Genomic DNA, 23,645 nt, shown 5'->3' on the forward strand with positions numbered 1-23,645 from the left:
CCATGTCCTTAGCAGGCGTGTCTCATATTCGATATGCAGCAATGGTGGATGTTCATTGTTGGATGTCTTCCCCGTGCCTGGTCCATCTTCACGGAGAGGTTGTTTCGTGACGAGCTACCAGCTACATGCGATGTCGTGCACACGACTAAGCAAGCCAAACACACAAATCTCTTTCTTGAACACAATGGTCTTCTTCCAAAGTTGTCATTTAAAATCTCTTTTCCTCCCCTACCACCGCCCAATATCCAACTCCCCTCAACCCTAGCCCACACTTACTATCACCATCTACACCCGAAAACATCACTTCAAAATGCCTATCACCTGGACTCCCGAGAACAATGCCAAGGTAGTCTAGTACCCTCTCCTTTCAAGAGAATGCAGTGTTAACCAAATGACAGCTCTTCCTCGCCGTGCTTGAACAGCTGAAAGATCATAAAATCAAGCTCGACAACAAGAAGCTCGCCGAATACATGGGACCCGGTATGTCTATCAACATCAAGCAACCACTCTCGTGGCCCTCCCCAGCTGACACTTCTGCGTACAGACTGCACCGTCAGGTCCATCGACAACCAGATCTTCAAGCTCAGGAAGCAGGCGACCCAGGACCCGAGCTCGAACTCCAATGACCAGTCTCTTGATGCTAGCGCCCCCGCCACCCCTGCGGCGACCCCTAAGAAGCGCAGCTCCGCTACTCCGAAGAAGTCGACCCCTGCTAAGAAGAAGAAGGCAGAGCAGCAGGTTGACATGGAAGAAACTGGCAGCGAGGAAGAGGATCGCATCATGAAGGAGGTTCAGGACGAGCTGAAGGACTTGAAGGATTGAGGAGGGAATCATGATCAGTCGTTGTGAAGGGCAGTATTATTTTCTGTGTCCATGGTCTCCTGTCTCTTCCTTTGTTGAATCACTTTTGAGCCCTAGGGCTTGGAGTCTTGAAACTCGCTGCTGTTTCGTGTTTCTTGGGTCTTATCTGTTGCGTTTGTAAGTAGACATTCGTCAAGAAGAGCCCTACACAGGCACTAGCACCTCGAAGCCGAGATCCCTCCATACATAATCCTGTAGGGCCGGTCTATAGAGTCTATCGGTGAATGATCACTGGTGAATGTATTCGAATCGGCCAGCACTATTGCTCCGCCACCCTGTATCCCTATTTCAATGCTCCCTTGAATGATCATGGGAACGCTGCTCGCCCTTGCTGTTCTAGGTGAAGGCTGAGGCTGTCGGAAAGGTATAAATACGCCTCCATAGCGCGTAGTTAGGAGGTCAACTCCTTCATCCTCTTTTATTCTGAGATCTGGCTTGTGGGAAATCGCCGCTCCACTCAAAAGGGTCAACCCTTCCTAGTAGAGAGCGACTCTGGTTGACATGGTCTTACCAAGATGACCTGACCAAAATTCCACCAAGATTGTACGCCCTTCGTACCACAAGCCCTAATTCCGATTCCGATGGTTGCAAACATCCCCACCTCTATGGGGAAATGATGGCCGAGCAGAGAAAATCCAGCGTGATCCGTCCGTTGCTGAGAAATTTTGAAGACTTCGAGCATGCATCCAAGATACATTATCAGTTCCTTGTGCTGCGCACAATTCGCAAGGCATACAACGCCCGGCAGTTTACCCCTCATGGGCTCGGATCAGGTGCATAATTAGCCACGGCAAGCAGATTCCCGCAGCGTCCGCAGGTTTTTGTTGTTTCCTTCAAGCTATCCATCGAGACCACGGCCTTCGGCGCAACACCCAGAGTTTCAGGCCAGTCACAGATGGCAAGCCCCATGACAACGTCAAAATACACTGGAAATGACGGCCGTATGCGAAGGCAAGAGGCCATTCTATGGTATCCTCGCATGCTTGAAGAAGATCAGTCGCGAAAGTCGAAGCTGAGCAGAGGTTCTACTGCGAAATCTGTGGTGTCGACTCTCCTTGCAAGGCGTCTGTTGCCATGCAGAAGGCCGCGCAGATGGTAGCATGGATAATGGAGTATCCTAGCTGGAAGAGGTAGGTCTATTTCTCTATACACCGGCGGTTTGTGACTAATAGAATAGCTGGCCCATTCTGTGTCCTGATTGTTCTCCCGACTTAAATCTCTTTCTACCGACGTTCTGAAGACCCTGAGTGTGCTTGAATGCTTGGTATCTTCCCCAAGGTCAATTTCTAGTCCCGCTTTCCCTCAATGGGTGGCTTGGAAGGATACAGGCAAAAACGTCGAATGGAGCAGAAGCTCTCGTCTCAGAGCTATAGAGTGGTGATTGGCGAACAACAAGTTCATGATCGTCCATACATGCATAATAGATTCTTGCATGCTGCGGTCCAACAGGGAAACCATCAAAACCGATAATTGCATTAGCATGGGTTGAGCTAGGGTAGGTGGGATATAACAGCCATACCGGGAAGTGCTTTTCGCCGCTAAACAGCAGCTCGGAGTCTTTTTTCGAGGCTCCTGCGCCTCTACCTTTACAAGTGACTCATCCGTGTCACTTGAGTCGTCCGTCGCGGTGAATTCACTTGGTTGTCTTGCGCGGTTCCTCATGGCCGTTATAATCGCGGCCAGTTCGCCCTGGATAATGGAACCGTCACGGCCATTGGTGGACTGAGCGGTGATGAGTATTAGATGCGGATACTGGGACCCCGTTGCATCCCCCGTGGCCTACTCGCATATATCGGATTGCCACTGGTTCTGGAGTGTCGGACCGTCGCGGTGAAACCCCCAGGTAGCAGGTTCAATCCCATGTGGAACACTGGCCATGGTAGTCAAGTTAGAGAAGAAGTTTCCTGTCAAGAGGGACGCCTATTGAGTGAAGTTGCGTACGTACTCAATTTCGTTTATGCCACACAGCTCTCCATAACCGAAAATATCAGGGGGCCAAAGAACAGCGCGGAAATCCGTGAAATGTCCAGCGTTTAAGACAATAAGCGAGCCATAGACCGCGTTCGCGTGGACTCCAGTTTGTATGATAGATATTTCTGATGTTCTGGGGTGGCTTGTATTCCTCAAACTTGAGCTCCGCGCTTCCAATGAGGTCTCCGGGGTCGTAGCCCTGCGGGTTTATCGCATGGGTATGAAGAATGAACACAGATCGAGGCTTGAAGAGAACTGGGGGTTCAAGACTGAGGTTATCGCTCTCTGTGTCGGTAAGTGCGAAGAGATGGGGAACAAGGCGGATGTGGTTGTCCCGGAGGAGGTCTCTTGGAACAGTTTTATCCTCCCCCAAGTGACTCTCAATTTCCGGTCCGCGGATCTTGTTGTATCACGAGTCCAGTCTCTCGCGGAGTCTGGATGCGTGACTCTGCGTTTGGATGTTCTGAGTGATGGATTGTTGAAAGATTGAATGAAGGACGAGCTCGTGGAAGTTATGATGGGAACATGAGGCCGAAAGTCAGGCCAGTCCTTCCGACATATCCATTATGGTTCATGGTTCATAGTTCATGGTTCAAAGTTCAACAGCATTCTCCGTCCTTTTCGACGCCTCTGTCGTATGATCTAACAATCCAGCTGGGGATATCCATCCCAGGCAGGACATCCTACCCAGATTGTGGAAAAAGTAATCCTGGCACATTCTTCGCGTGCTGTGCTGCTGACTCCAAGGTAAACCACCGCTGACGCTGAGGAGGAAGTATGGAAATAAGTAAGTCTGACGTGAGTCCGACTCACCCAAATACATACACAGGCTGAGTCTGAAATTCCAGAACGGAACCTCAACCCGTATGGATGTGACGTGTACTCGGAGTACTGCCTCTCCGACCAAGCCGGAGCGCTTGGACGAACCGACTAGTAACTTGACTGGTCCTACTCACTCATGCACCGCTCAGGCTGTCCTGTCCGGTCCACGTGTGAGGTGAGAGCCGGGCGGGGTTATTATTGGGTGCTGGCCGTGGGAAATTCTCCGAGTCCGATCCCTGTACCTGTATGCACGGGAATCCTTCCGACGGAGGACAACTGGAGGTAAGGAAATACGGTAATGAACCGGAATTGAAATCATGAAATGTATTACGAGTCTTGGAGATGCAGAGTCCTGGCTCCGGTTGGTGTCTATCTCTATCCGTCCACTCTATCTCTATAGATGCCGGGTGCTCTATACCCGTGTAGCTCAGTCCCGAAGGACAGCCTATTAGTTTAGAATCCCAGGGGTATACAGTATCGAATTACCCCTCAGCAACCCACGCCAACCATCCCACCCCAATCACCCCCTTCAAGCCCGCACTCAACCACAACGCACTCTCCATCCCCCCGGAACTCCGACTCATCCACCCCCCCGCAATCGCCCCGAGAAGCAAAAACACCACCCCGCCAACACGCCGATTTCGCTTCACATTGCCCGCAACCTCGCGCACAAGCTTCGGGTCGCTCGCAACATCAAAGTACACGCTCGTCAGCACCACCGTCGGAATCTCGTTGTACCCGAGCGTCCGGGCACTCGTTATCGATCCCGCCGATTGGAACGCGAGGAGTGCGATTGGGATCAGTTCGAGGAAGAGGCGGCCGCCGGTGAGAGTGCGTGATTCGTCCTCCGTGTGTGGGATCAGGTCGGCTTCGATGAGGGCTACGGCGATGACGACGAGGACCGCCTGAAGGAGGAAGGAGGTGAAGAGTGTTTTTCGGCGGCGGGGCCCAAATTGGCGGCCTGCACTGGAGAATAGGAGCGAGCCGATGAAGAAGAAGACGATGCTGATTAGGGATTTCAGCCAGCCCCAAGGTTTGCCTGTTGGTTGGGAGGAGGCGCCGAGGCCGAGGAAGATTGTGTTTCCTTTTCCTGCCTTAGCATTCTTCGTCTAATTCTTACTCAGACACGTACCTGTTTGCATGGCCAGGAAGCAGGACCAGGCATTGTAGGCGGCGCTGTCGCAGAGGCCTGTGATGAAGCAGAGGAGGATGCAAATGAGGTCTGCATGTCTGGGGGAGACGGACTCCTGCCAGCGCGAGGATATGCTGCGCGGCGGTTTGCGGCCGGGCAGTGTGTCACCCTCTTTCTCTTCGTTCGTAGGTACAGCAGCAGTCGCCGTCGTCTTGAGAGCCGAATTGGCCTCGATGTCAGCAGCCGGTGTTGGTGCCATTTTCTTCCGTCTCAAAATTCTCAAAAAAACTCGGTGGATTTTCGGGCGAAAGACAGTATTTATCCCCGTTGGGGCGAGTTGGAGACGAAGCGAAATTTGCACGGGCTCGGATGGTCTCCGATTTGATAAGATCGCTGGTCGGCTCCGTCGCGATAAGTCCCCATAGGGCTGAAACCCGGCATGGAATGCAGGTGTCTGGTGACAGTCGCGTGGGAGGTCGGTCTGAGCGATGCAGGAGGAGAACTTATGTGAGCTGCATGGAATGACGCCCTTTTTGTGTGATGAGAGTGAGTCACAGTACGGAATGTTGTGAAAGATCCGGAGGTAGGACTTGGGCGTTGGAAGCAACAATCATCAATGATAGTCATGGAACTTAATGGAGATCGTCGGTCTTAGGAGTTAAGTGGAGATAGCTCTGGAGGATGTGGTTTACGGAGTATGCCATTTGATCGCGTTTGATGGGTGTTGCGGTCAGTACAAAATCTTTTGTCTATCGAACCCCCAGACGCAGCTACAATATGCTTTGTTAGAGCCAGGCAGTGCCACGATACCTCAGAACTTTAGGATTCATGGGTCCAATGACCGATTTAAAACGAAGAGTGGGCATCGTATTGTATGACTAACCTGTGGCAACCACCAATCGAGGATGAAGCTATTCAGGCTGGTCCATGGTCATGCCGTCAATAACCAAGCGTCGTCAATGTATGGCGATCAGGAAGCTGCTCGAATCAAGCTGGCTTAGGAGGTATCCTTGGGTATGGCATCCCCGCATCGGAATTGAACTTAAATGCTCCCAGATCGAGCTGTACAGCCGTACCATTGAAGACCACGGCTCAGCCATAGCCAACCCGGGCTGTTTGATGATATCATACTATTTCATTGAGCAATCATATCCAACCAGAAAGTCTGGGATAAAGAAGATTTGCAGCTGATAACTCCGCATGGAGAAATGGCCGCACGCGTGGTGTTGAGTCTCTGCGTCATAGCCTCATCATCAACGCCACCATCTTTCATATAATGCCAAGTGTCGCTCCAGACAATGATCTTCTTAGCAGTACTTGAATCAATTGAACAATTCAGTATCATCTAAACACTCTTGACGGGTATGCCGCCCTTGCCATTCGGAAGGAGTTCGGGGAGCAGAAGCTAATCTGGTGCACTCAGTCAGCTACCATGCAATCCTCACAAAATAACCCAATCACCGAGCAAGCCAAGAAGGCCGTGTCTGGGGTGCAAGAGGCTGCCAGCTCGTTAAAGCCGAAGAAAGACTCGAAGAAAGATCCGACCAGCGGCTGGACCTTGGAGGAGATGCTTGAGACTGGAATGGACAAGAACGGAAACCCAGTTCCCGATGCTATTTCGTATATTGACGGAGCTCGAATGAGTAAAGGCGAGCGTGGGTTCAAGGATGAAGCTGATGAAGTCTCCGCTGCTCTTGATGACTTTGATTAAGATGACTGCCAGCTCATCGTATGCAGTTCCAGTTGGATCGCTGGAGCTATACATCGCTGGTTTTTTGGTCGATCGGGTTCAAGTCACCCACTGAGATTTGGCTTCCATGTCAGTCACTCATTCTGACATGTATATATGAAATAAATATCATAAATATCAGTTAGAAAATATCAGATGCATCCGTCAATGGAGAAGGATTATTATTCCAGAGCCTTTGCAGTCGCGAATTTTCTGGTGGCCTCCAAGCTGGGGATTGCTATGGCAACCATCTGGGGCGAGAGACGCCCGAATCGGCCCCAGGCTCGACGCCATCCTCGATCCGGCAAAATCCAAACGAAGCCAGCTGGGAAGCTTCAGATCGCTGTTGTTGTTCTGCTTCATTCTACGCTGCGACGAAACATTTAAAACTGTTAAAATGAAGATGAAGAGCACTGGGGTGCTATGACTGAAGACAATTGACCAACTCCACGTCAACACTAGCTTGCTTGTCTTCTCTTCCCTTCTTTAATTCAACTGCTGCACATTTCGCTCTTTTACTTTGCATCGCAGACCTGTTCTCCATCTCGTCTGAGGTCACCTTCGGAGGATTCAAGTTGTTTTATCATTTCACAGCGTCAAGTTGTCGGTTGATAGACTAAACTTCTGTTTATACTTCTGAGCGGCCCCCCCGTCACCAAGCACAAACGGCAACAACGATCTTCGCACCTGCCTATTCCACCATCCAAGTTGTTTCGCACCTCCGCTGGTACACCGAGCCTGTATGTACCAATTTCTCGTCCGGCGCCAACGTGAGATCGTCGCTGAGATTGAACAGTTCTTGTGGGATCATAGTGAAGAGATGGCCCTGGATTCGCGCTTCTATCACCACATCGGTCATACCGTTGGATCTGGCTCCCAGTCTTCTGCCTCGCTGTCTGGGGCGTCCTCAGTCACAGGGATCACAACGCCGTCTACAGGATCAATCACAGCGTCATCCGCGGCCCTGCGCTCGACAGCTTCAAGCCCATCTCTGCGTTCAAGAGAAGGCGTTGCTGTGTCTGCTAGTCGCTCAGATGCCGTTTCTAGCCCGTCCCCCGGCGGCAACGTTCGTGTCGTTGTACGAGTGCGAAAGTTCCTGCCTCGAGGTACTATTCCCCCCTACTGGTCTTCATTGCAACGTCAGCTGCAGAAGCGAAGCTAACCTAGATGGTGGATCAGAACTCGAGCGAAAGGCGCAATGCTTGATTACGATGGATCCGGATACTCAGATGACCAGACTAAGAGCACCGCATGCCCACACGTTCGACGACGCAAAACCTAAGTCGCAGGCCCGCGGCAAGGTTTTGGAGGACAAAGCTTTCATCTTCGACAACTCATTCTGGTCGCACGACGAGGAGGACGATCATTACGCGCACCAGGAGGATATCTACAATTCTCTCGGCGAGGAGTTCCTGGACCATAATTTTGAGGGCTATCATACCTGCATTTTTGCATACGGTCAGACTGGCTCTGGCAAGAGTTATACAATGATGGGCACGCCTGAGCAGCCAGGCTTGATTCCGCGGACTTGCGAAGACCTTTTTCAACGTATAGAAAGCGCCGAGTCACCGGATGTCAGCTTCAACGTCCGCGTCTCCTATTTCGAGGTCTACAACGAGCATGTGCGCGATTTGCTGGTGCCCCGGACTGAGCCACCTCATTATCTTCGGATCCGAGAATCGCCTTCTGAGGGGCCATATGTGAAAGACCTTACTGAGGTTACGGTACGGAATTATGCTGAGATTATGAAACACATGCGCAAAGGAGATGTCTCCCGTACTGTTGCTAGTACCAAGATGAACGATACGTCGTCGCGGTCGCATGCTGTGTTTACAATCACCTTGAAACAGATCCACCATGATCTCTCCACGGATGAAACGACCGAGCGTACGGCGCGGATTCGCCTTGTCGATCTGGCTGGATCCGAACGAGCGAAGTCTACTGAAGCTACCGGACAACGGCTTCGGGAAGGATCCAACATCAACAAGTCTCTTACCACTCTTGGTCGGGTGATTGCAGCATTGGCCGATCCTAAACAAGGACGTCAGGGGAAACGGAAGGGAAAGGAAATTGTACCTTATCGCGACTCAATCCTCACCTGGCTATTGAAGGATAGTCTGGGAGGGAATTCGAAGACAGCCATGATTGCCTGCATATCTCCGACGGACTACGAAGAGACTCTTTCCACGTTGCGCTACGCCGACCAGGCTAAACACATCCGCACACGTGCGAGGGTCAACCAAGATCATCTGTCTGCGGCGGAACGTGACCGGCAGATTGAAGAAATGGCGGAGACTATCCGCACACTGCAGCTCAGTGTCAGTCAAGCAGCACAGAATCGCCGTGAGAGTGAGATCCAGAACGAGCGTCTCGAAGAGTACCAGCAGAAGGTAGAGAAGCTTCAGCGGCTCATGGAAGAGACGAAGATGGTCAGTGAATGCAAGATCAGACAGTTGCAAACCGAAAACGAAGCCCTCCGCAATCATTTGAAGCTGGCATTGGATAGCTTGAGGAACCCCATCCCGGCGGTAACAATCGAGAAACGCCTCAGCGACGTCACGAATTTGGTTGAACATGACGACCAGCCGATGGTTGAGAAGGAAAACGAACCGGGTTCCCCTACCATTGATGACGAGACGGAGTCGGACTTTATATGGGAAGACGACGGCCTTTCGGTCGATGCAAGCCAGGTGGAAGCCCAAGAGATGCAGGCGAATATGGAGGACCTTCTGGTCGACCTCGATGTCTTCAAGCGAAAGTTAGCAACCGACCACGAACGTTTCCAGTCCACCCGGAAGTACGATGGCCGCAAACGACGGCGAGCGCTTGGAGATATCCTGGGGAACTGATCAGTAAACGTAGATTAAGCGATGATATCCTGGAAAGGCGTTTTCTGGGCGGTATTTTGAAGTTTTGGATTGTTCATTTGTGAGCATTGCACGATGCGACGATGGAATGCCGGGATGAGTACGATGGAACATTAGGTTAATGAAAACTAAATTCTGAATCTCGCCTTCTTGACTAGCACAAGCATCCTGTAGTCTGCATCGGTTGCCGCGCGAGGCCGGGGGCTGCGTTTAGTTGCCGCTTCTGGCATCATCGATCGACCTTTCCCGCCGCGTGAGTCAGTCCATATTACACTCCCTCCCATCCCCACAACGACCCGAAAAAAAGTCCTCAATGCCCCTCCTGGTTGCCGCCATCGCATACAACTACGACCTCACATATGACGAACACTTCCGACCCTGCATTGAATCCTGTATCGTCAGCCCCCGCCACTCCTAAGTCTCCCTCGCAGGCGCCACAAAAGAAGATGGAACAATCACAATCCCAACCGCAGCCCAAAGGCCAAAAGCCTCCGAAGCCCACCAAACCCGCTAAGCAACAACCGCCGAAAGATAAAAACGCCTCTACCCCCGCCGATGCGGCCGGAGGCGATAAGCTATCTCCCGCGGAGCTGAAGAAACAAGCCAAAGCTGAAAAGGCTGCCCGCCGGGCCCGCGAACGAGCCGATCGGGAACAAGCTGGGGGGAGTGCGCCGGCGGGTGGACAAGGACCGAATACTCCGGCTGGGAAAAGGGGTTCAGATGCTGCTGGAGGTGCACCTGTAGGCTCTTCGAAGGGCCAGAAGACTGCTACGCGCAGAGGATCTGCTCAGGCGGCACCTCAGGGTGGAGCGGCGGCGGAGCTGAAGAAGAAACAGGAGGATAAGAATGTTGCTGTGTTTGGACACCTTTATGGGCAGCAGCGGCGGAATACGGTTGCGGGTGCTGGGAAGGAGGTCCATCCGGCTGTGCTGGCTTTGGGGTTGCAGCTGAGGGACTACGTGATTTGTGGAAGCAGTGCGAGATGTGTTGCGACGCTGCTGGCTTTTAAGAGGGTATGCTCTCTGTTCCTTTGTTTCTGGTTGATAGTCTTCGTCGTGCTGACTCCGCTAGGTAATCGAGGCTTATACGACACCCATTGGCACATCCCTTGCCCGCCACTTGACGACGCACCTTTCCCATCAAATTACCTACCTCTCGACATGCCGCCCTCTCTCCATCAGCCAAGGAAATGCTATTCGGGCTCTGAAACTTTTTATTTCCTCAATTGATCCTTCAGTCCCCGAGGCCCAGGCAAAGACGTCATTGTGCGAGTTCATCGACACCTTCATTAGCGAGAAGATTACGGTGGCGGACCAGGTGATCGCTGGGAGTGCAGCGCAAAAGATCAAAGACGGCGATGTGATTGTAACATTCGCGGGCAGCTCGATTGTCAAGCAGACCCTTCTTACCGCGTTTAGGCAAGGGAAAAAATTCCGCGTATCCATTATTGACTCGCGTCCACTTTTTGAGGGGAAAAATTTGGCGAGAACGCTGGCCAGCGCTGGCTTGGAGGTGCAATATTCCCTGATTAATGGTATTAGCCATGCCATCAAGGATGCCACCAAGGTCTTCCTCGGGGCCCACGCCATGACAAGTAACGGGCGTCTGTACTCCCGCGTCGGCACAGCGCTGGTCGCCATGTCGGCCAAGGAGCGCGCCGGTGGTGTCGAAGTCCCCGTCATCGTGTGTTGCGAAACCGTCAAGTTCACAGACCGCGTCGCCCTCGACAGCATCGTCGTCAACGAAATCGCCGACGCCGACGAACTCGTCATTACGCAAGAGCCCCACCAGCTCACCGACCTGCCAGACCCAGCTGCTACCTCTCAGCCAGCGCCGAAGAAAGGAGGCAAGCCCGCTGCTTCAAACCCGAGCGTCTCTGAAACCACGACGCCGAAAAACAACGGCTCTCCGCTCAAAGACTGGAGGGACACGCCAAACCTACAACTACTGAATATCATGTACGATGTCACACCAGCGGAATACGTGGACATGGTAGTCACCGAGATGGGTAGTCTGCCGCCCAGCGCAGTTCCAATCGTGCATCGGATGAGCACGAATACGTAGGTATATTTCGTCTCACCTCTTCTTTACCTATCTTCATCAACGTGCTCCTATTTACCCTTTTCGATCCATATGGGTTGCAACTATATTTCGGGCTTTATCGCAGCCTCCATACCTGATGTTGTATTGTCCGTGATTCACGGCTAGCGAACCATAGAAAAAAGTCGATTTCCTGTTAACCAACTACTTCACAGGAGTGCTCGATTTCTCGTGTTAAATCTGGCTGCCATAAGTACCGGCCCCTATTCAGTGCTGTTCACCTTCCAACAACCCAGCAGCGCATTTCTGTAGATAATCACGTGAAAATTTTATATATCCCCAATGTAGTAGGCGGTAAGTGGTCCCAGACGCGCCGACGCGTCCCACGCGTCTCCCACATCAGTCTTTCCAAGCCCAAGTCAAGACAAAAGTCCCAATCGCGACCACATCTCCAATTCATATCCAGCCCACAAACTCTCAGGACCCAGGATCAAAAGCATCTGATCAAAATGGGCTCAATAGCCTCCCCAACCCGCGACAGCGACAACCCCGAAACCGCCGCCGAACTAACGGAGCTCTTCGCCCCCGCCTCCCCCGATGGCCTGCCCCTCGATATCCTCCGGGTCCTCCAGTCGATAATGCGCGTGCACGGGATCAGCGCTCAAGAACTGTTTTATCGATGGGAGTCGTATTGTCTGCGCATGGGGGCGGAGGAGACAAAATTGGATTTGGAGACGCTGGAGCTTTTTCGGAGGGATGTGATGGAGAATTTGGAGCGGCAGGCGGGGCAGAGGGAGAGGGAGAGGGAGAGGGAGAGGGAGCGGAGAGTTGCGGGGACGCCGAGGGGTATGGGTGTTCATGCTGGTGGGGCTGGGGATGTTTTTGGGATGTGAGTTCTCTCCCGTGCTTTTGGTTGGTTATTGGTGTTGGTGAAAAGGGGTGGTCTGGAGGTTTGTACGCTGATGCGCGTGTTTTTTGGGACAGGTTGGATGGGTTGACACCTGTGAGAGCTTCTGGCTCTGCGAAGCGGAAGGCGGAGTTTTCGTCACCGTCGATTGCGAAGGTTGGTAGGGCGGTTAATGGGGACTCTCCGCTTGGTATGAAGGCGACGAAGGCTTCCGGTGTTGAGGGGGTACAGTATGTTCCCGGAAATTGTTGGTCAGTTGAGGGTATTCGTTGATTCGGGCTAGGACCGTCCCCTTTTCAGAACGTCAGAATCCCGGCCAGACGATCGAAACTATAAACGGTCACCTGTCGCTGCCCGAAACTCCCATGGCGCCCTTCTCGGAGGCGAGGATACGCCCAGCTGCTAACACGGACCTCAAGAAGTTCGGATATAAGCCCATGGCGATGCGATTGTCGGAAGCGTCTGAGATTCTGGATGACCGGATTGACGAGTTTACGGCGATATTCGAGAAGAAGTATGAGCAGGAGGATATCACTTTCGGGAGCGCGGCTATTCAGAGCACGAGCGAAATTGTTGCTGTCGGACGCATCGCCTCTGATAGCCTGGAGGGGAAGCTCAATCCGGCGTCACTTGTGCTGGAAACTTCGAGGCGCACGGGAGCCGGTAAAAGGGTCCCTTTGAACGTGGACTCGATCGCGTCAGTGAATTTCTTTCCAGGGCAGATTGTCGCCTTGTTGGGGATCAATGCGTCGGGAAGCTACTTTTCAGTCAAGGAAGTTCTTCCACCACCTCTTCTACCACCCGCTGTATCCCCGGTCCCTGTTATTGAAAGCACCAATGAGCGCTTAGAGGAGGCAGGTCCTTCACCGTTGAATGTTATGGTGGCTTCTGGACCGTACACAGCGGAGGACAATCTGGATTTCGAACCTCTAGGAGAGATCTGTCAGAAGGCTGCGGGAAGCTACGCAGATGCCCTGATACTTATGGGTCCGTTCCTCGATATCGAACACCCCTTGCTGGCATCAGGGGATTTCGACCTTCCAGAGACAGATGGTTTCGATCCGGACACGGCGACGCTGACAACTGTCTTCCGACATTGTATCGCGACACCTCTACAGAAACTGGCTGCGGAAGTTCCAAGCATAAATATCGTTCTCGTCCCGTCTGTTCGAGACGCTGTGAGCAAACACGTCTCATGGCCACAGGAGCAGCTACCCAAGAAGGAACTCGGGTTACCCAAGCAGGCTCGTATGGTGTCAAATCCAGTGACATTTTCCCTCAATGAGACCGTCATTGGGATGTGCTCGCACGATGTCTTGTATGAGTTGCGAAGAGAAGAAGCCCTGCATGGGAAACCTACGGAGGGGAATCTCCTGACTCGTCTAGTCAAATACCTGATCGAGCAGCGACACTTCCTTCCCATCTTCCCGCCGTCATCTCGGGATACATTACCGAGGCCCGGCACCGAGAACGGGATGGCGACGGGGGCTGCGTTGGATGTTAGCTACTTGAAGCTGGGTGAATGGTGGAATGTGCGGCCCGATATCCTAATCGTCCCTAGTATGCTACCGCCATTCGTCAAGGTAAGATTTCACACTGGGAGCTTCGGGACAATCATAGTGCTGACAAGGTGTAGGTGGTCGACAGCATTCTCACAATCAACCCGGGAACAATCTCTAAACGACGCGCCGCAGGAACTTACGCGCAATTGGCCATCCATCCGCGGGTGGTTGCCGAAGAAGAGCGGGAGCAGAAGCGCATAAGCCACAAGCTATACGAACGGACGCGGGTAGACATTAATCGGATCTAGAAGAGCCAGCCGACCGAGTCCTGTATATGTATAACGAGGCGTTGAAGTGTAACGATAATAATGAGCATTGGATCGTTTCAAAGCATAGACATAGCCGGGTATCCTTAAAAATACACAATAATCAACAACACCCCAGCCGCTGAATCCAACCGAACAAACCATAATTTCGAAGAAAGGAAGAAGAATCACCGCAAGCACACAACCCTTTTCCCACCCATCAACCTCCCCGCATCCTTAACCCTCACCTTCCGACCCTTCCTACTCGCACCCCCTGACGCAACGAGCCCCTCAAGCCCCAGGTCCCTCCAAACGGTCTCTCGCCTCCTCTCCATCGCCCTCGTAATCCCAAACGCCGCGTGCTGGTCCGGGACAACGTCGTCCTCGTCCTCCGGGTTGGGCGGCTGATACTGCGGCGCAACGTAGATTTCTTCGATGGGGAGGAAGGAGGGGATAAGGGCTGGCGAAGAGGAGCCGTATGTCACTGTGTGGTTTTGGTGGAGGTATGCGGAGGAGGTGGAGGAAGAGGCGAGCGTCGCGGTGTGGCTTGTGTGCGGGCGGGTGAATTCTTCAAAGTAGTCTGCTAGACGGGGATGGTGCATGTGGATGTGGGTTGGAGAGGAGTCTTTGCTCTGTTGGTGATGGTTGGATTAGTGTGCTGGTATCACTGTTGGTTGGATTGACTTGATACCATTTTGGCTGGTGTTTCAGTACAGGGCAGGATTCGAGAGCTGGTTCAGTAGAGCTGTGTTGATGCTTTCCAGCCTCTCAGGTTGATGGATGAAGTGCATAACATGCATAGTTAGTAAGCATGCTGTATGATTTATGCGTGTCTAGCCAGACCAGAATCGATCTATGGATGGATTGTTGATCGGCTTGCTCACGGGACGGCCAATCACAATTGTGCGGCTGGTTCGGAGACGCGAAGGAAATTATTGCGTGAGCAGACTGAAGGATTTAGAGACAGTCGTTTCCGATCCCCAGACCCTCCCCAGCTTGCTGCTTGTTGATATTCTCCCCTCGACATGTCTGCCGCTCCCTCAGGCACTCCCGCTTCGGCCACTGCACCAACGAACGGTGAGCCAGTCGAGGCTGAGAAACCCCAAGCCTCAACGGAGACCGGGACCGAGACGACACCTCCAGCACAGCCTGCAGAAGCAGAACAGCCTGTGGCCGAAACCACAGCTCTGCAGGAGACAGTTGAGAGCCTGAATCTCCCATTATCCGCCGCGGATGGGCTCATCCAGAAACCCTTCAGCCGCCCCGTCGACACCGCGAAACCCGCAACACCCGCCCAATTGACACCCGACCAACAAGCCAAATACGACAGCGTCCTGAAATCCGTCTCCGAGTGGACCGAAGTCCCAACTACATCAGCAAAAGATGCCCCCAAAGCCGAGATAACTGAGGACGAGCGCATGTTCCTCACGCGCGAGTGTCTCCTCCGCTACCTCCGCGCCACGAAATGGAATGCCCCGGAGGCCGTGGCACGGCTCCAGCGCACCCTCACCTGGCGCCGGGAGTACGGGATCGAGAAATTGACGCCCGAGTACATCTCTATTGAGAATGAGACGGGGAAGCAGGTGCTCCTGGGCTATGATATCCACGGGCGACCGTGTTTATATCTTCTTCCGTCGAACCAGAATACGGAGAAGAGCGATCGCCAGGTGCAGCATTTGGTGTTTATGCTGGAGCGGTGTATTGATCTTATGCCTGCGGATCAGGAGACGTTGGCTCTGATTGTGGATTACAGTGAGACAAAGTCTGGGCAGAATGCGAGCATTGGGCAGGCGAGGGACACGGTGCATTTCTTGCAGAACCATTACCCTGAGAGGATGGGGAGGGCGTTGGTTATTAATAGTGAGTTCTTTCCTCAGCTTCCTCGATCTGTTTAGGTCGGTGGAGGGGCTAATGTAACACGTGCAGTGCCCTTTATCATCCTAGGCTTCTTCAAGATTGTCACCCCGTTCCTTGACCCGGTGACTCGGGAGAAGCTCAAGTTCAACGAGGACTTGAACAACCACATCCCATCTAGCCAGCTCATGAAGTCCGTGGGTGGTGAGGTCGAATTCAAGTACGATCACTCGGCATACTGGCCCGCGCTGAACAAGCTGGCCGAGATTAAGCGCAAAGAGTACCGCGAACGCTGGGTTCAGGGTGGAAAGCGGATTGGAGAATATGAGAATTACCTGAAGACTGGTACCAGCCCTAGCCTGTCCCAACGGGAAAGCGAAGCCAATGGCGCCAAGGAAACTGCAGAACTCTCGCAAGACTAGATTTGTTTACTAGAATACCCAAGAATAATTAGCTAGAATTTCCACGAACCCTGGGTTGCCTCTCTATTTGTTCGCAGCGTTTTTCCTCCTCTCGGAGGACCAGAACTGCTGAGCTTTCGGGCAATCACCGGCCCGAATATGTCGTAGGAGTTGCCTCGTCCCGTACACTTTGTATGCAGTCCCCTCCACCTCCCTCACTTCCTTCCTCCATTCCTCCTCCTGGGCCCCGCTCGGCGGGGCATTGATCTCGTCCCATAGGTGTACACACTCACTATACGCCTCAAGACACGCACGGCACTCCCTCCCAAACTCCACGGCCTTTGTCTCCGGGTCGACGAATGGGAACGCAGCACTGATCAACTCTACTGACCACCACGCCGCCTCACGAGGAACATACCGCTCCTCACCATATAAACGCGTAACAAGGTCGATTAGATCCGCTTCGAGGACGAATGAAAACCCAAGCCGTTCAGGGCCTGCCATACACGGCAGGTGAGGAGGCAGAGGTAGCCAGCGGTGCTCTTGCAATCCGACGTGGAGCACTCAGGATTGGATAGAACTCTGTAAAAAGGCCCTGCGCTGTGGACGTGTAAAAAGTTTGCCTCACTCAGCTCACGGAGAACATTGTAGCAGTGCTCAACGACGAGCCTGTAATACGGCCGGTCCTTGATATACGATTCGGCCTTGGTATTCGTTCCGCAGAGCCTCGCTAGCGAGCCGTAGTCGAGCTGTAGGAATATCATGTCCAGTAGCTCGGGCGGCAATCTGTCGAAGAAGCCTGATGATACATGCACCCTTGACCGTTTCTAGGGAGTGATGCGGAGAGGTCGACATTTCATCCCCGATTCGGCCCAATTTTTGGGTTGGCTCAGGACGTTGAGGACTTGGAAGTCCGATGCATCTTGGATCTTGAGCGGTGGGTTTGGACGATTGGTTTGGGGCTTTCTCTTTGAGGGTTTGCCCATCGCGCAGATCGTTTTGGTGGCGTGGGAAGGAATTTGGGATGATTTTGTTGGCAACCACGATCAGCTGGGACTTGTATCCTTCGAGATACGAGGAAGTTATGGCAGCACTCAGATGTTGTTCTTTGAGATAGTTGAGATCTTGCGATCCGATAAGTATCCATGGACTCAGGAGTGATGTTTTTTGTTCGTATTCTCATTGAGAAATTAGGGATTTATCTTCAAGATGCTGCCATAGCTAGATACACAGCTTCTTCGCTGGGTTCTGACGGCTCATCTCAGCCGAGATGAGACTCATCCCACTGCCTCAGTGCTTTCTTCTAGCCCCTTCAAGTCCAACCTCAACGCATTCCGGCATTCGCGGTTTCGTGCGCAGAGTTAGAGACCGTGCTTCATGAGTCTAATTCGGTCTTCATCTTCCGCCTCGTCGACCCCGGCTTCTCCATAGCTTCGGATCGTTTACGTGGATAGCCGTGGTATTCTGAAGGAATTAACCGGACGCTTCGTCTGGGAATTGAGGTATGGAAGAGTCACACTCGGGTCGGACTGTCGTCGCAGTGCTGGATCACGTGTGGAAATGGCGGGGTTGGCGTTTAGAGGCTTGAGGCCGCAAACAAAGTGACAGCTCTGGTTGAGGAAGAGATAGAGGATCATCTCCTATAAAACTCTTGATAGGATGAGGACGAGGATGAAGATAAGTTTCCTGCAGCTGGCCAGGAACAGGAAGGCGACGCCGGCCTCTTAATACCGATTTTCTCGCAGGATTACCCCTCTCTTCCCCTCCTTGCTCTGCTGCGAAGTCCGCGCCTTGGAAAGCATCATTGGTGAGCGGATTGGCACTGCGCAAAGACATGGATGTGATGATCTCCTGCTTTTGGACGTGAGTGTAGGTTGTGTCCTCGGTTCGAGGGTATTTTAGCCTTTTCCTTCTTCATTCCCTCCCCAACGAAGCGAATCCCTTCTATCCATACGACAATCTTCCATATAGTTCACCCGGCTCTCTTTCCTCAATCGTTCTCCCACCACAGCCCTCTTAAGCTCTGGTAGTAAGATCTGTAGCTGCCCATCGTCGGCAAAAATTACTCGTGATCTTCTTGCGTACAAGCGCAGTCTCAAGATGGCGTTCGTCCCAGGCGAGAGCTCGCAGGGCCATCGTCATCCTCATCCTCACCCCACGGGCAGAATCACCGTTTCCGGGTTGCCGCCTCCAACCAACAACACCACCACCACCACCACCACCACTGCCAACACTGTCGACCCTTCCACCACTCTTGATTCCTCATTTACTTTTCGCACCGTCAGCACACTCCCGTCGGGCTCTGTCTCCGCAAACTCTCCGCCTCTCCCTTCACTTCCCACACGTGGTCACGAGGGCGGTTTCGTCCAGCCCTCCTCCTACCTCCGATCACGACGTCCTTCATACCCAATGTCCCCACCCCAGCCTGAGAGGGCGATCGACAGGGAAGAGCGTCAGGGCCTGGTGAGTCTTTGTTTGTCATATACTCTTGCATTTCTTCCCGATTTCTTTTGGCTTGATGTTTCAGCAACGTCAGACCCCTCCACTATCCAATGAGCAGCTTTCCCTTCGGAGAAGGCAAAAAGCATTTTCCCAAGACATGGCTTGGGGCGCGCATATTGACATGAACCGCTTGCCGTTCGCTCCCCCACGCTGCCAATTATCATCATACATTCATTGAGTCTCAGCTAATTGGAATGGTTCGTTCCTTTGCTCTAGCGCGCCATCCGCAACTTCCTCAAGGTCCGCGCCAGCTACGACGTCCTCCCTCTCAGTTTCCGTCTCATCGTCTTTGATACGGCCCTTTCGGTGAAAGAGAGTCTAAATATCCTCATTCAAAATGGTATTCTTTGGAGCCCTCTCCAGATTGAACTTGCGAGGGAGCAGAGAGTCAATGTTCTCCGCGCTAACTGGGCACATCCAGGGATCGTTTCCGCGCCCTTATGGGATTCCAAGTCTTCCACCTTTGCTGGTCTCCTGACGACCTCCGATTACATAAACGTTATACAGTACTACTTTCAGAATCCCGCAGCTTTAGACCAGATAGATCAGTTCCGTTTGGACAATCTTCGAGGTCTGTTGTGATGAGAACCGTCCTTTTACATCACGAAAACTGACAGGCGATATAGAGGTGGAAAAGGCCTTGGGCGTTGCACCTCCTGAGACAATATCCATCGACCCCGAGCGGCCGCTGTACGAGGCTTGTCGCCGCATGCTCGAGTCTCGAGCTCGAAGAATTCCGTTGGTCACAAATGATAGCCAAACGGATCGACACCTTGTGTTAAGCGTTATTACGCAATATCGCATCTTAAAGTTTGTTGCCGTCAACGTGAACGACACACAAAAGCTACGGAAACCACTCGGGGAGATTCGGCTAGGCTCCTACGATAATATTGCGACGGCTTCGATGGACACCCCGGTCATTGATGTAATCCACATCCTTGTGGAGCGCAGCATATCTAGTGTGCCTATCATTAACTCAGAAGGTAGGAATATCTTCAATCCAGCTGTGCATGTCGCACTCTGACGAATTTTACCCGCTTCTAGGTGTTGTTTACAACGTCTTCGAGTCGGTTGATGTTATTACTCTGATTAAGGGTGGTGTATATGATGACCTGAGCCTTACGGTTGGTGAAGCGTTGAAAAAGAGATCTCAGGTATGAGGCCCCGTCAGCCGTGTGATCGAGACAATGTTTGATGATTAATCACAGGATTTCCCCGGCATTTATACATGCTCTTTAAACGACGGTTTAGACACCATTTTTGATACAATTCGTAAATCCCGCGTGCATCGTCTGGTCGTTGTGGATGACAATTTTCGATTAAAAGGCGTCCTTACACTGAGCGATATCTTACAATACATCCTTCTAGAAGGTGAAGGTGACGAGACTTTATGATCGAAGAATGGGCCTAGTACGGGTCTTGCATAATTCGCAATTTGCATGGAAACGGCGTTTTCGTTCATGTCCGGGATCAGCCCCGAGACGACTCCAAACGTGAGTTTTCGAAGACGAATGGCTGGCTCCAACCGCGTTTGAACCCGCACTTTCTTGTTTTGTTTTATGTTGTGCTCGCGATTCGAAGAAAAGAAGGTACTGTATGAATTTGTTTGCTTGAGCTATCTCCGTTCTAAGGAGTCCATAGCCAGCCAACAATCAAGCATTGGCGTTTGGCAAGGCAGCAATAGATTTCCGTCATTTGTCTGATCGTTCATGGTGATTTACCGTTTGCCCTGTATTGATTTTTCCTGATATATCTCTTGTATTCTATTAATGTGTACGAGGTAGGTGGTGATGGATGATTTGTACGACTGCAGATAATGCCTTGACCTTTGAGTTTCCAGGTTGAGGAACTCAGAGCGCCTCGCGTGTCTACCCATTAATCCAGTCGGTCGTTCCTTCCTCTTCCTTCGACGAACCTTTACGCCCATGAGGAAGGAGCAAGCAGAGGGCCCCCGAGGTCTCACGGAAACCTCCCCGTTTGCCTGTGTCCGCTGAGTGCTTGAGCAAACGGGGCAGTTTGGTATCCACCACAACATACAGCACTCCGGCACGTCCACCCCTTCTTCAACTCTGTGGTCAGGTGCCAGCATGGGTCGCCTCAACGGCATCTTTTCTAGGTCCTCAGTGAAGGACAGTAACACGTCGTCTGACATTGGCCGATCCTGGACACTGCTAAGTCGGCCGCAATCACTAACAACTCAATCACCGCAACGAAAGACGGACACACTGAGGGAGATTACTTCGAATGAGATACGCCCAACCAGGGCTGACAGGGACCTCAGTGAGAGATGTACTTCCAACCGTGAAGCACGAAAAGACTGTCTGCAACCCCCCATTTCTTCTCCAGCGTCTCGTACACACCAGAACAGCCTTGGTAGTGGCGCCCTGGAGCCAACAGTATTCTCCTCCACCTCGGGATACAATTCGCGGCGGTTTATGGGCTTCAAGACGCTATTTCGCTCCCGCAGGCACCGACGGCGGAGACTCGATTTCGAACTCACGATGGATGAAGATTCGGACAATGATGGTGACTCTGAGGGACATCGTGCTCCGGCACCGACCCCGGAGGTGGCTGATGATACCGCGGATGAAGACAGCTACGTACCTGTTCGCTCGCCCAATGCTCAAATAGTCAATGAAGTCGACGTTCGAAAGGCGAGCGATACAACCGATAAGTCGGTTAACTCGAACAATACCAGTATCACGGTTTGCCGCCGCGCTTCGAAGCGCATGTCGATGCCGATTACTGTTGTGGATCGGGAAGGTAATCATCCAAACCCATTTGACGATATATGGGAAGCCTCGCGTTCAGAAACAAATACCAGCAATCCATTTACGGAGCATTCGCGGACGACCGAGTCCACGGGCCAGTCGACTTCGACATTCGGTAGCTCAGAGAACCCCTTCTCGTCATATCCCGGACATATTATTGAATTGAGCAGCTCCTCACATTCGAGCTGGTGTTGCCCAACGTTATCAGGGTTCAACGCTTGGCCAACAGCCGCCGATCGGCGGCTGGCTACAGACTCGTTCAACAAGCTGGTCAGCGAGCTCTATTTGGACCCTTTGGCTATCGACAGTGACGAGCCCAGCCAGAAACTTTTCGAGAGAGCTGGGTACTCCAAGTATCAAACCGCACCCCCGACCGCCGACGGAACTCTAGTAGAGAAATCGCTAGCTGCCGCTGAAGAGAAGCTACAGCGGCGAAGAGATCGGCTCCTCGGTCGAATTCGAACGATGCGGTCGACAATTCATATCAGGGCCGAGCCGAGTCTGTCTCGAACTCGCGGTTTGCGGAGGATGAAGACATTCAGTGCGCTGCCGCATCGGCCCTGCTTCATGGCGTCGTTGCGAGGAAAGCCTCTCGAAAGCTTAGCTCGGCTGGGTGGGTATAGTCTGTTGACGCTTCCTGGTGATTTCGCTCCAACAACTCTGACCTTACCGGTGTGCTTTGTTGCGATTATGAGCTATCTTCGGTTCTTCGGTTAGTAAACACCCATCTGCGCGGTTCGCCCCCAGTTAACTGAAGCTGGTAGCTCCTACAGTGCAAAATCTCTTCATTGATGTGGGCGACCTCGAAATAGCCATACGAGCGTACGATTACTTCGCCCGTCAGGTCCTATCCGCTGAAAAGGAAAAGAGCAGGATCCACATGACTATGAGGAGCAGCAGAATGCCCAGTTTTCTTGAGGAAGGATTGGACCAGGGTCCGGAGATTTTAAACCTCACACAGGTTCTCAGTGTTGCGTTCGCTTTTAAGCAGTTGTTGGCTGGGCTCCCTGGGGGCGTACTAGGCTCTCTACAGCTATATCGAATCCTTGTGAACATCTGCCGCGGGCGAATTTCACGGGGGCCGGCGCAGCGAACGGGAAGCTGTCTTGCAGGACTGTCGCCGGAAGAGTATGCAAAGGTTCGAGCGATTAGTCTCGCGATCCTCGCCCTCACAAGCTCGATGCAGCTGAACTTGATCTGTGGTGTGTTTGGGCTTTGCAGCCTTTTACTCCATGAAGCTGAACGGATGTGGGAGCTGGAGCGGCGCCAGCATCGACGCTGTTCTAGTCACCGCCTCAGTGGGGGTACTGTAGAGAAGCTCAGTTTGGACCAGCTAGCAGCAACCCTGGGGCCACTTCTGACAGATACACAGCGAGTCGACGAGCCAGACACGTTCCAAGCGATCCAGGAGGAGATCGAAAGTCAACGGGTGGTAGTACTGTTGATCGAGAACTGGCGCAGTATCAGCCGGCAGCTGCGGATTTGGGAGCGGCGTGGTCTTGATGGGCGTCTTCATGTTCCGCGGGCAGCGAGCGGCGAGAGCGATGATGGGAGGGGAAGATAGCAGAGAAAGCCTCACTTGGGCTCCATGTATATAGGTTAGAAGGCGCCAGACCCGTCATATGTCATATGCCATTCCAATCGATAGAAACAAAAAAGTCAATGCAAGAAATCCTCCGCTGTCAGAGGCAGTCTAGACCACGGTCGCAGGAATCCACGGCGCTCGTTGGCTGGGAGGCGCAGCCGGGCCAGACGAAGGATCGCCGCTACTCCTGCACTTCGAGAGACTCCTGGGACTTCCAAGGCGTGTGGTGATGAACGGAGGTCGAGGTACGGGCGCAGGGAGCACTAGAGGGAGCACTAGAGGGAGCACAATTCCCCGTCGAGGCCGTAGTGAACGTAGCCTCAAGTCATGACCAAGGCAGACGGCCCGCCTCGCAAGTTTCAGGGCCAATCTCGCCCCTCAGATCCTGAGCGAAAA

The 23,645-nt window shown here is 52.7% G+C and overlaps 11 protein-coding genes across 11 annotated transcripts; 8 read left to right on the top strand and 3 right to left on the bottom strand.

The window, feature by feature from the left end:
- Positions 1-310: 310 nt before the first annotated feature.
- On the top strand, positions 311-822 carry BJX67DRAFT_383164 (uncharacterized protein; the record flags this gene model as incomplete). The annotated part of the gene is made up of 3 exons (XM_071033395.1): positions 311-346; positions 399-480; positions 545-822. The coding sequence occupies 3 exons, from the start codon at positions 311-313 to the stop codon at positions 820-822; spliced, it is 396 nt and encodes a 131-aa protein (XP_070884151.1).
- Positions 823-2,050: 1,228 nt separating this feature from the next.
- On the bottom strand, positions 2,051-2,698 carry BJX67DRAFT_189574 (uncharacterized protein). The gene is made up of 2 exons (XM_071025313.1): positions 2,381-2,698; positions 2,051-2,288 (listed from the first exon to the last, which is right to left on the bottom strand). Exons 1-2 carry the CDS (start codon positions 2,521-2,523, stop codon positions 2,141-2,143), a joined length of 291 nt encoding a protein of 96 aa, XP_070884152.1. The 5' UTR covers positions 2,524-2,698; the 3' UTR covers positions 2,051-2,140.
- Positions 2,699-3,895: 1,197 nt separating this feature from the next.
- Positions 3,896-5,379, bottom strand: BJX67DRAFT_189530 (YoaK family protein). Its single transcript, XM_071025312.1, has 2 exons — positions 4,787-5,379; positions 3,896-4,738 (listed from the first exon to the last, which is right to left on the bottom strand). Exons 1-2 carry the CDS (start codon positions 5,043-5,045, stop codon positions 4,137-4,139), a joined length of 861 nt encoding a protein of 286 aa, XP_070884153.1. The 5' UTR covers positions 5,046-5,379; the 3' UTR covers positions 3,896-4,136.
- Positions 5,380-6,062: 683 nt separating this feature from the next.
- BJX67DRAFT_383166 (uncharacterized protein) lies at positions 6,063-6,497 on the top strand (the record flags this gene model as incomplete). Its single annotated transcript, XM_071033396.1, has 2 exons — positions 6,063-6,071; positions 6,126-6,497. 2 exons carry the CDS (start codon positions 6,063-6,065, stop codon positions 6,495-6,497), a joined length of 381 nt encoding a protein of 126 aa, XP_070884154.1.
- Positions 6,498-6,842: 345 nt separating this feature from the next.
- On the top strand, positions 6,843-9,559 carry BJX67DRAFT_189602 (kinesin-3 family protein uncB). Its single transcript, XM_071025314.1, has 2 exons — positions 6,843-7,621; positions 7,695-9,559. Exons 1-2 carry the CDS (start codon positions 7,258-7,260, stop codon positions 9,362-9,364), a joined length of 2,034 nt encoding a protein of 677 aa, XP_070884155.1. The 5' UTR covers positions 6,843-7,257; the 3' UTR covers positions 9,365-9,559.
- Positions 9,560-9,645: 86 nt separating this feature from the next.
- BJX67DRAFT_359428 (translation initiation factor eIF2B subunit delta) lies at positions 9,646-11,672 on the top strand. Its single transcript, XM_071029679.1, has 2 exons — positions 9,646-10,395; positions 10,454-11,672. The coding sequence occupies exons 1-2, from the start codon at positions 9,742-9,744 to the stop codon at positions 11,444-11,446; spliced, it is 1,647 nt and encodes a 548-aa protein (XP_070884156.1). The 5' UTR covers positions 9,646-9,741; the 3' UTR covers positions 11,447-11,672.
- A 259-nt stretch (positions 11,673-11,931) lies between these two features.
- On the top strand, positions 11,932-14,139 carry BJX67DRAFT_373441 (DNA-directed DNA polymerase alpha subunit POL12; the record flags this gene model as incomplete). The annotated part of the gene is made up of 4 exons (XM_071031394.1): positions 11,932-12,311; positions 12,407-12,559; positions 12,613-13,912; positions 13,966-14,139. 4 exons carry the CDS (start codon positions 11,932-11,934, stop codon positions 14,137-14,139), a joined length of 2,007 nt encoding a protein of 668 aa, XP_070884157.1.
- Positions 14,140-14,210: 71 nt separating this feature from the next.
- BJX67DRAFT_359431 (Apc13 domain protein) lies at positions 14,211-14,919 on the bottom strand. The gene is made up of 2 exons (XM_071029680.1): positions 14,828-14,919; positions 14,211-14,768 (listed from the first exon to the last, which is right to left on the bottom strand). Exons 1-2 carry the CDS (start codon positions 14,828-14,830, stop codon positions 14,325-14,327), a joined length of 447 nt encoding a protein of 148 aa, XP_070884158.1. The 5' UTR covers positions 14,831-14,919; the 3' UTR covers positions 14,211-14,324.
- BJX67DRAFT_359433 (CRAL/TRIO domain protein) lies at positions 14,908-16,616 on the top strand. The gene is made up of 2 exons (XM_071029681.1): positions 14,908-15,996; positions 16,063-16,616. Exons 1-2 carry the CDS (start codon positions 15,162-15,164, stop codon positions 16,410-16,412), a joined length of 1,185 nt encoding a protein of 394 aa, XP_070884159.1. The 5' UTR covers positions 14,908-15,161; the 3' UTR covers positions 16,413-16,616.
- Positions 16,617-18,359: 1,743 nt separating this feature from the next.
- On the top strand, positions 18,360-20,634 carry snf4 (AMP-activated serine/threonine-protein kinase regulatory subunit SNF4). The gene is made up of 6 exons (XM_071025315.1): positions 18,360-18,854; positions 19,110-19,233; positions 19,315-19,464; positions 19,520-19,876; positions 19,938-20,047; positions 20,102-20,634. Exons 1-6 carry the CDS (start codon positions 18,492-18,494, stop codon positions 20,285-20,287), a joined length of 1,290 nt encoding a protein of 429 aa, XP_070884160.1. The 5' UTR covers positions 18,360-18,491; the 3' UTR covers positions 20,288-20,634.
- BJX67DRAFT_189651 (uncharacterized protein) lies at positions 20,599-23,342 on the top strand. Its single transcript, XM_071025316.1, has 2 exons — positions 20,599-22,376; positions 22,429-23,342. Exons 1-2 carry the CDS (start codon positions 20,981-20,983, stop codon positions 23,226-23,228), a joined length of 2,196 nt encoding a protein of 731 aa, XP_070884161.1. The 5' UTR covers positions 20,599-20,980; the 3' UTR covers positions 23,229-23,342.
- Positions 23,343-23,645: the final 303 nt, after the last annotated feature.

The sequence above is a fragment of the Aspergillus lucknowensis genome, assembly GCF_044049455.1.
Source record: "Aspergillus lucknowensis strain CBS 449.75 chromosome Unknown BJX67scaffold_34, whole genome shotgun sequence".
Taxonomy (NCBI): domain Eukaryota; kingdom Fungi; phylum Ascomycota; class Eurotiomycetes; order Eurotiales; family Aspergillaceae; genus Aspergillus; species Aspergillus lucknowensis.

Coding starts and splice junctions, on each gene's coding strand:
- BJX67DRAFT_189574 (XM_071025313.1), bottom strand. CDS start 2,523: ATGAGGAACCGCGCAAGACAACCAAGTGAATTCACCGCGACGGACGAC. Junction 2,289..2,380: donor GCGGCGAAAAGCACTTCCCG/GTATGGCTGTTA, acceptor GCAGCATGCAAG/AATCTATTATGCATGTATGG.
- BJX67DRAFT_189530 (XM_071025312.1), bottom strand. CDS start 5,045: ATGGCACCAACACCGGCTGCTGACATCGAGGCCAATTCGGCTCTCAAG. Junction 4,739..4,786: donor CTTCCTGGCCATGCAAACAG/GTACGTGTCTGA, acceptor AGGCAGGAAAAG/GAAACACAATCTTCCTCGGC.
- BJX67DRAFT_189602 (XM_071025314.1), top strand. CDS start 7,258: ATGTACCAATTTCTCGTCCGGCGCCAACGTGAGATCGTCGCTGAGATT. Junction 7,622..7,694: donor GCGAAAGTTCCTGCCTCGAG/GTACTATTCCCC, acceptor ATGGTGGATCAG/AACTCGAGCGAAAGGCGCAA.
- BJX67DRAFT_359428 (XM_071029679.1), top strand. CDS start 9,742: ATGACGAACACTTCCGACCCTGCATTGAATCCTGTATCGTCAGCCCCC. Junction 10,396..10,453: donor CGCTGCTGGCTTTTAAGAGG/GTATGCTCTCTG, acceptor TGACTCCGCTAG/GTAATCGAGGCTTATACGAC.
- BJX67DRAFT_359433 (XM_071029681.1), top strand. CDS start 15,162: ATGTCTGCCGCTCCCTCAGGCACTCCCGCTTCGGCCACTGCACCAACG. Junction 15,997..16,062: donor GAGGGCGTTGGTTATTAATA/GTGAGTTCTTTC, acceptor TAACACGTGCAG/TGCCCTTTATCATCCTAGGC.
- snf4 (XM_071025315.1), top strand. CDS start 18,492: ATGGCGTTCGTCCCAGGCGAGAGCTCGCAGGGCCATCGTCATCCTCAT. Junction 19,234..19,314: donor AAATATCCTCATTCAAAATG/GTATTCTTTGGA, acceptor GGGCACATCCAG/GGATCGTTTCCGCGCCCTTA. Junction 20,048..20,101: donor CGTTGAAAAAGAGATCTCAG/GTATGAGGCCCC, acceptor GATTAATCACAG/GATTTCCCCGGCATTTATAC.
- BJX67DRAFT_189651 (XM_071025316.1), top strand. CDS start 20,981: ATGGGTCGCCTCAACGGCATCTTTTCTAGGTCCTCAGTGAAGGACAGT. Junction 22,377..22,428: donor GAGCTATCTTCGGTTCTTCG/GTTAGTAAACAC, acceptor TGAAGCTGGTAG/CTCCTACAGTGCAAAATCTC.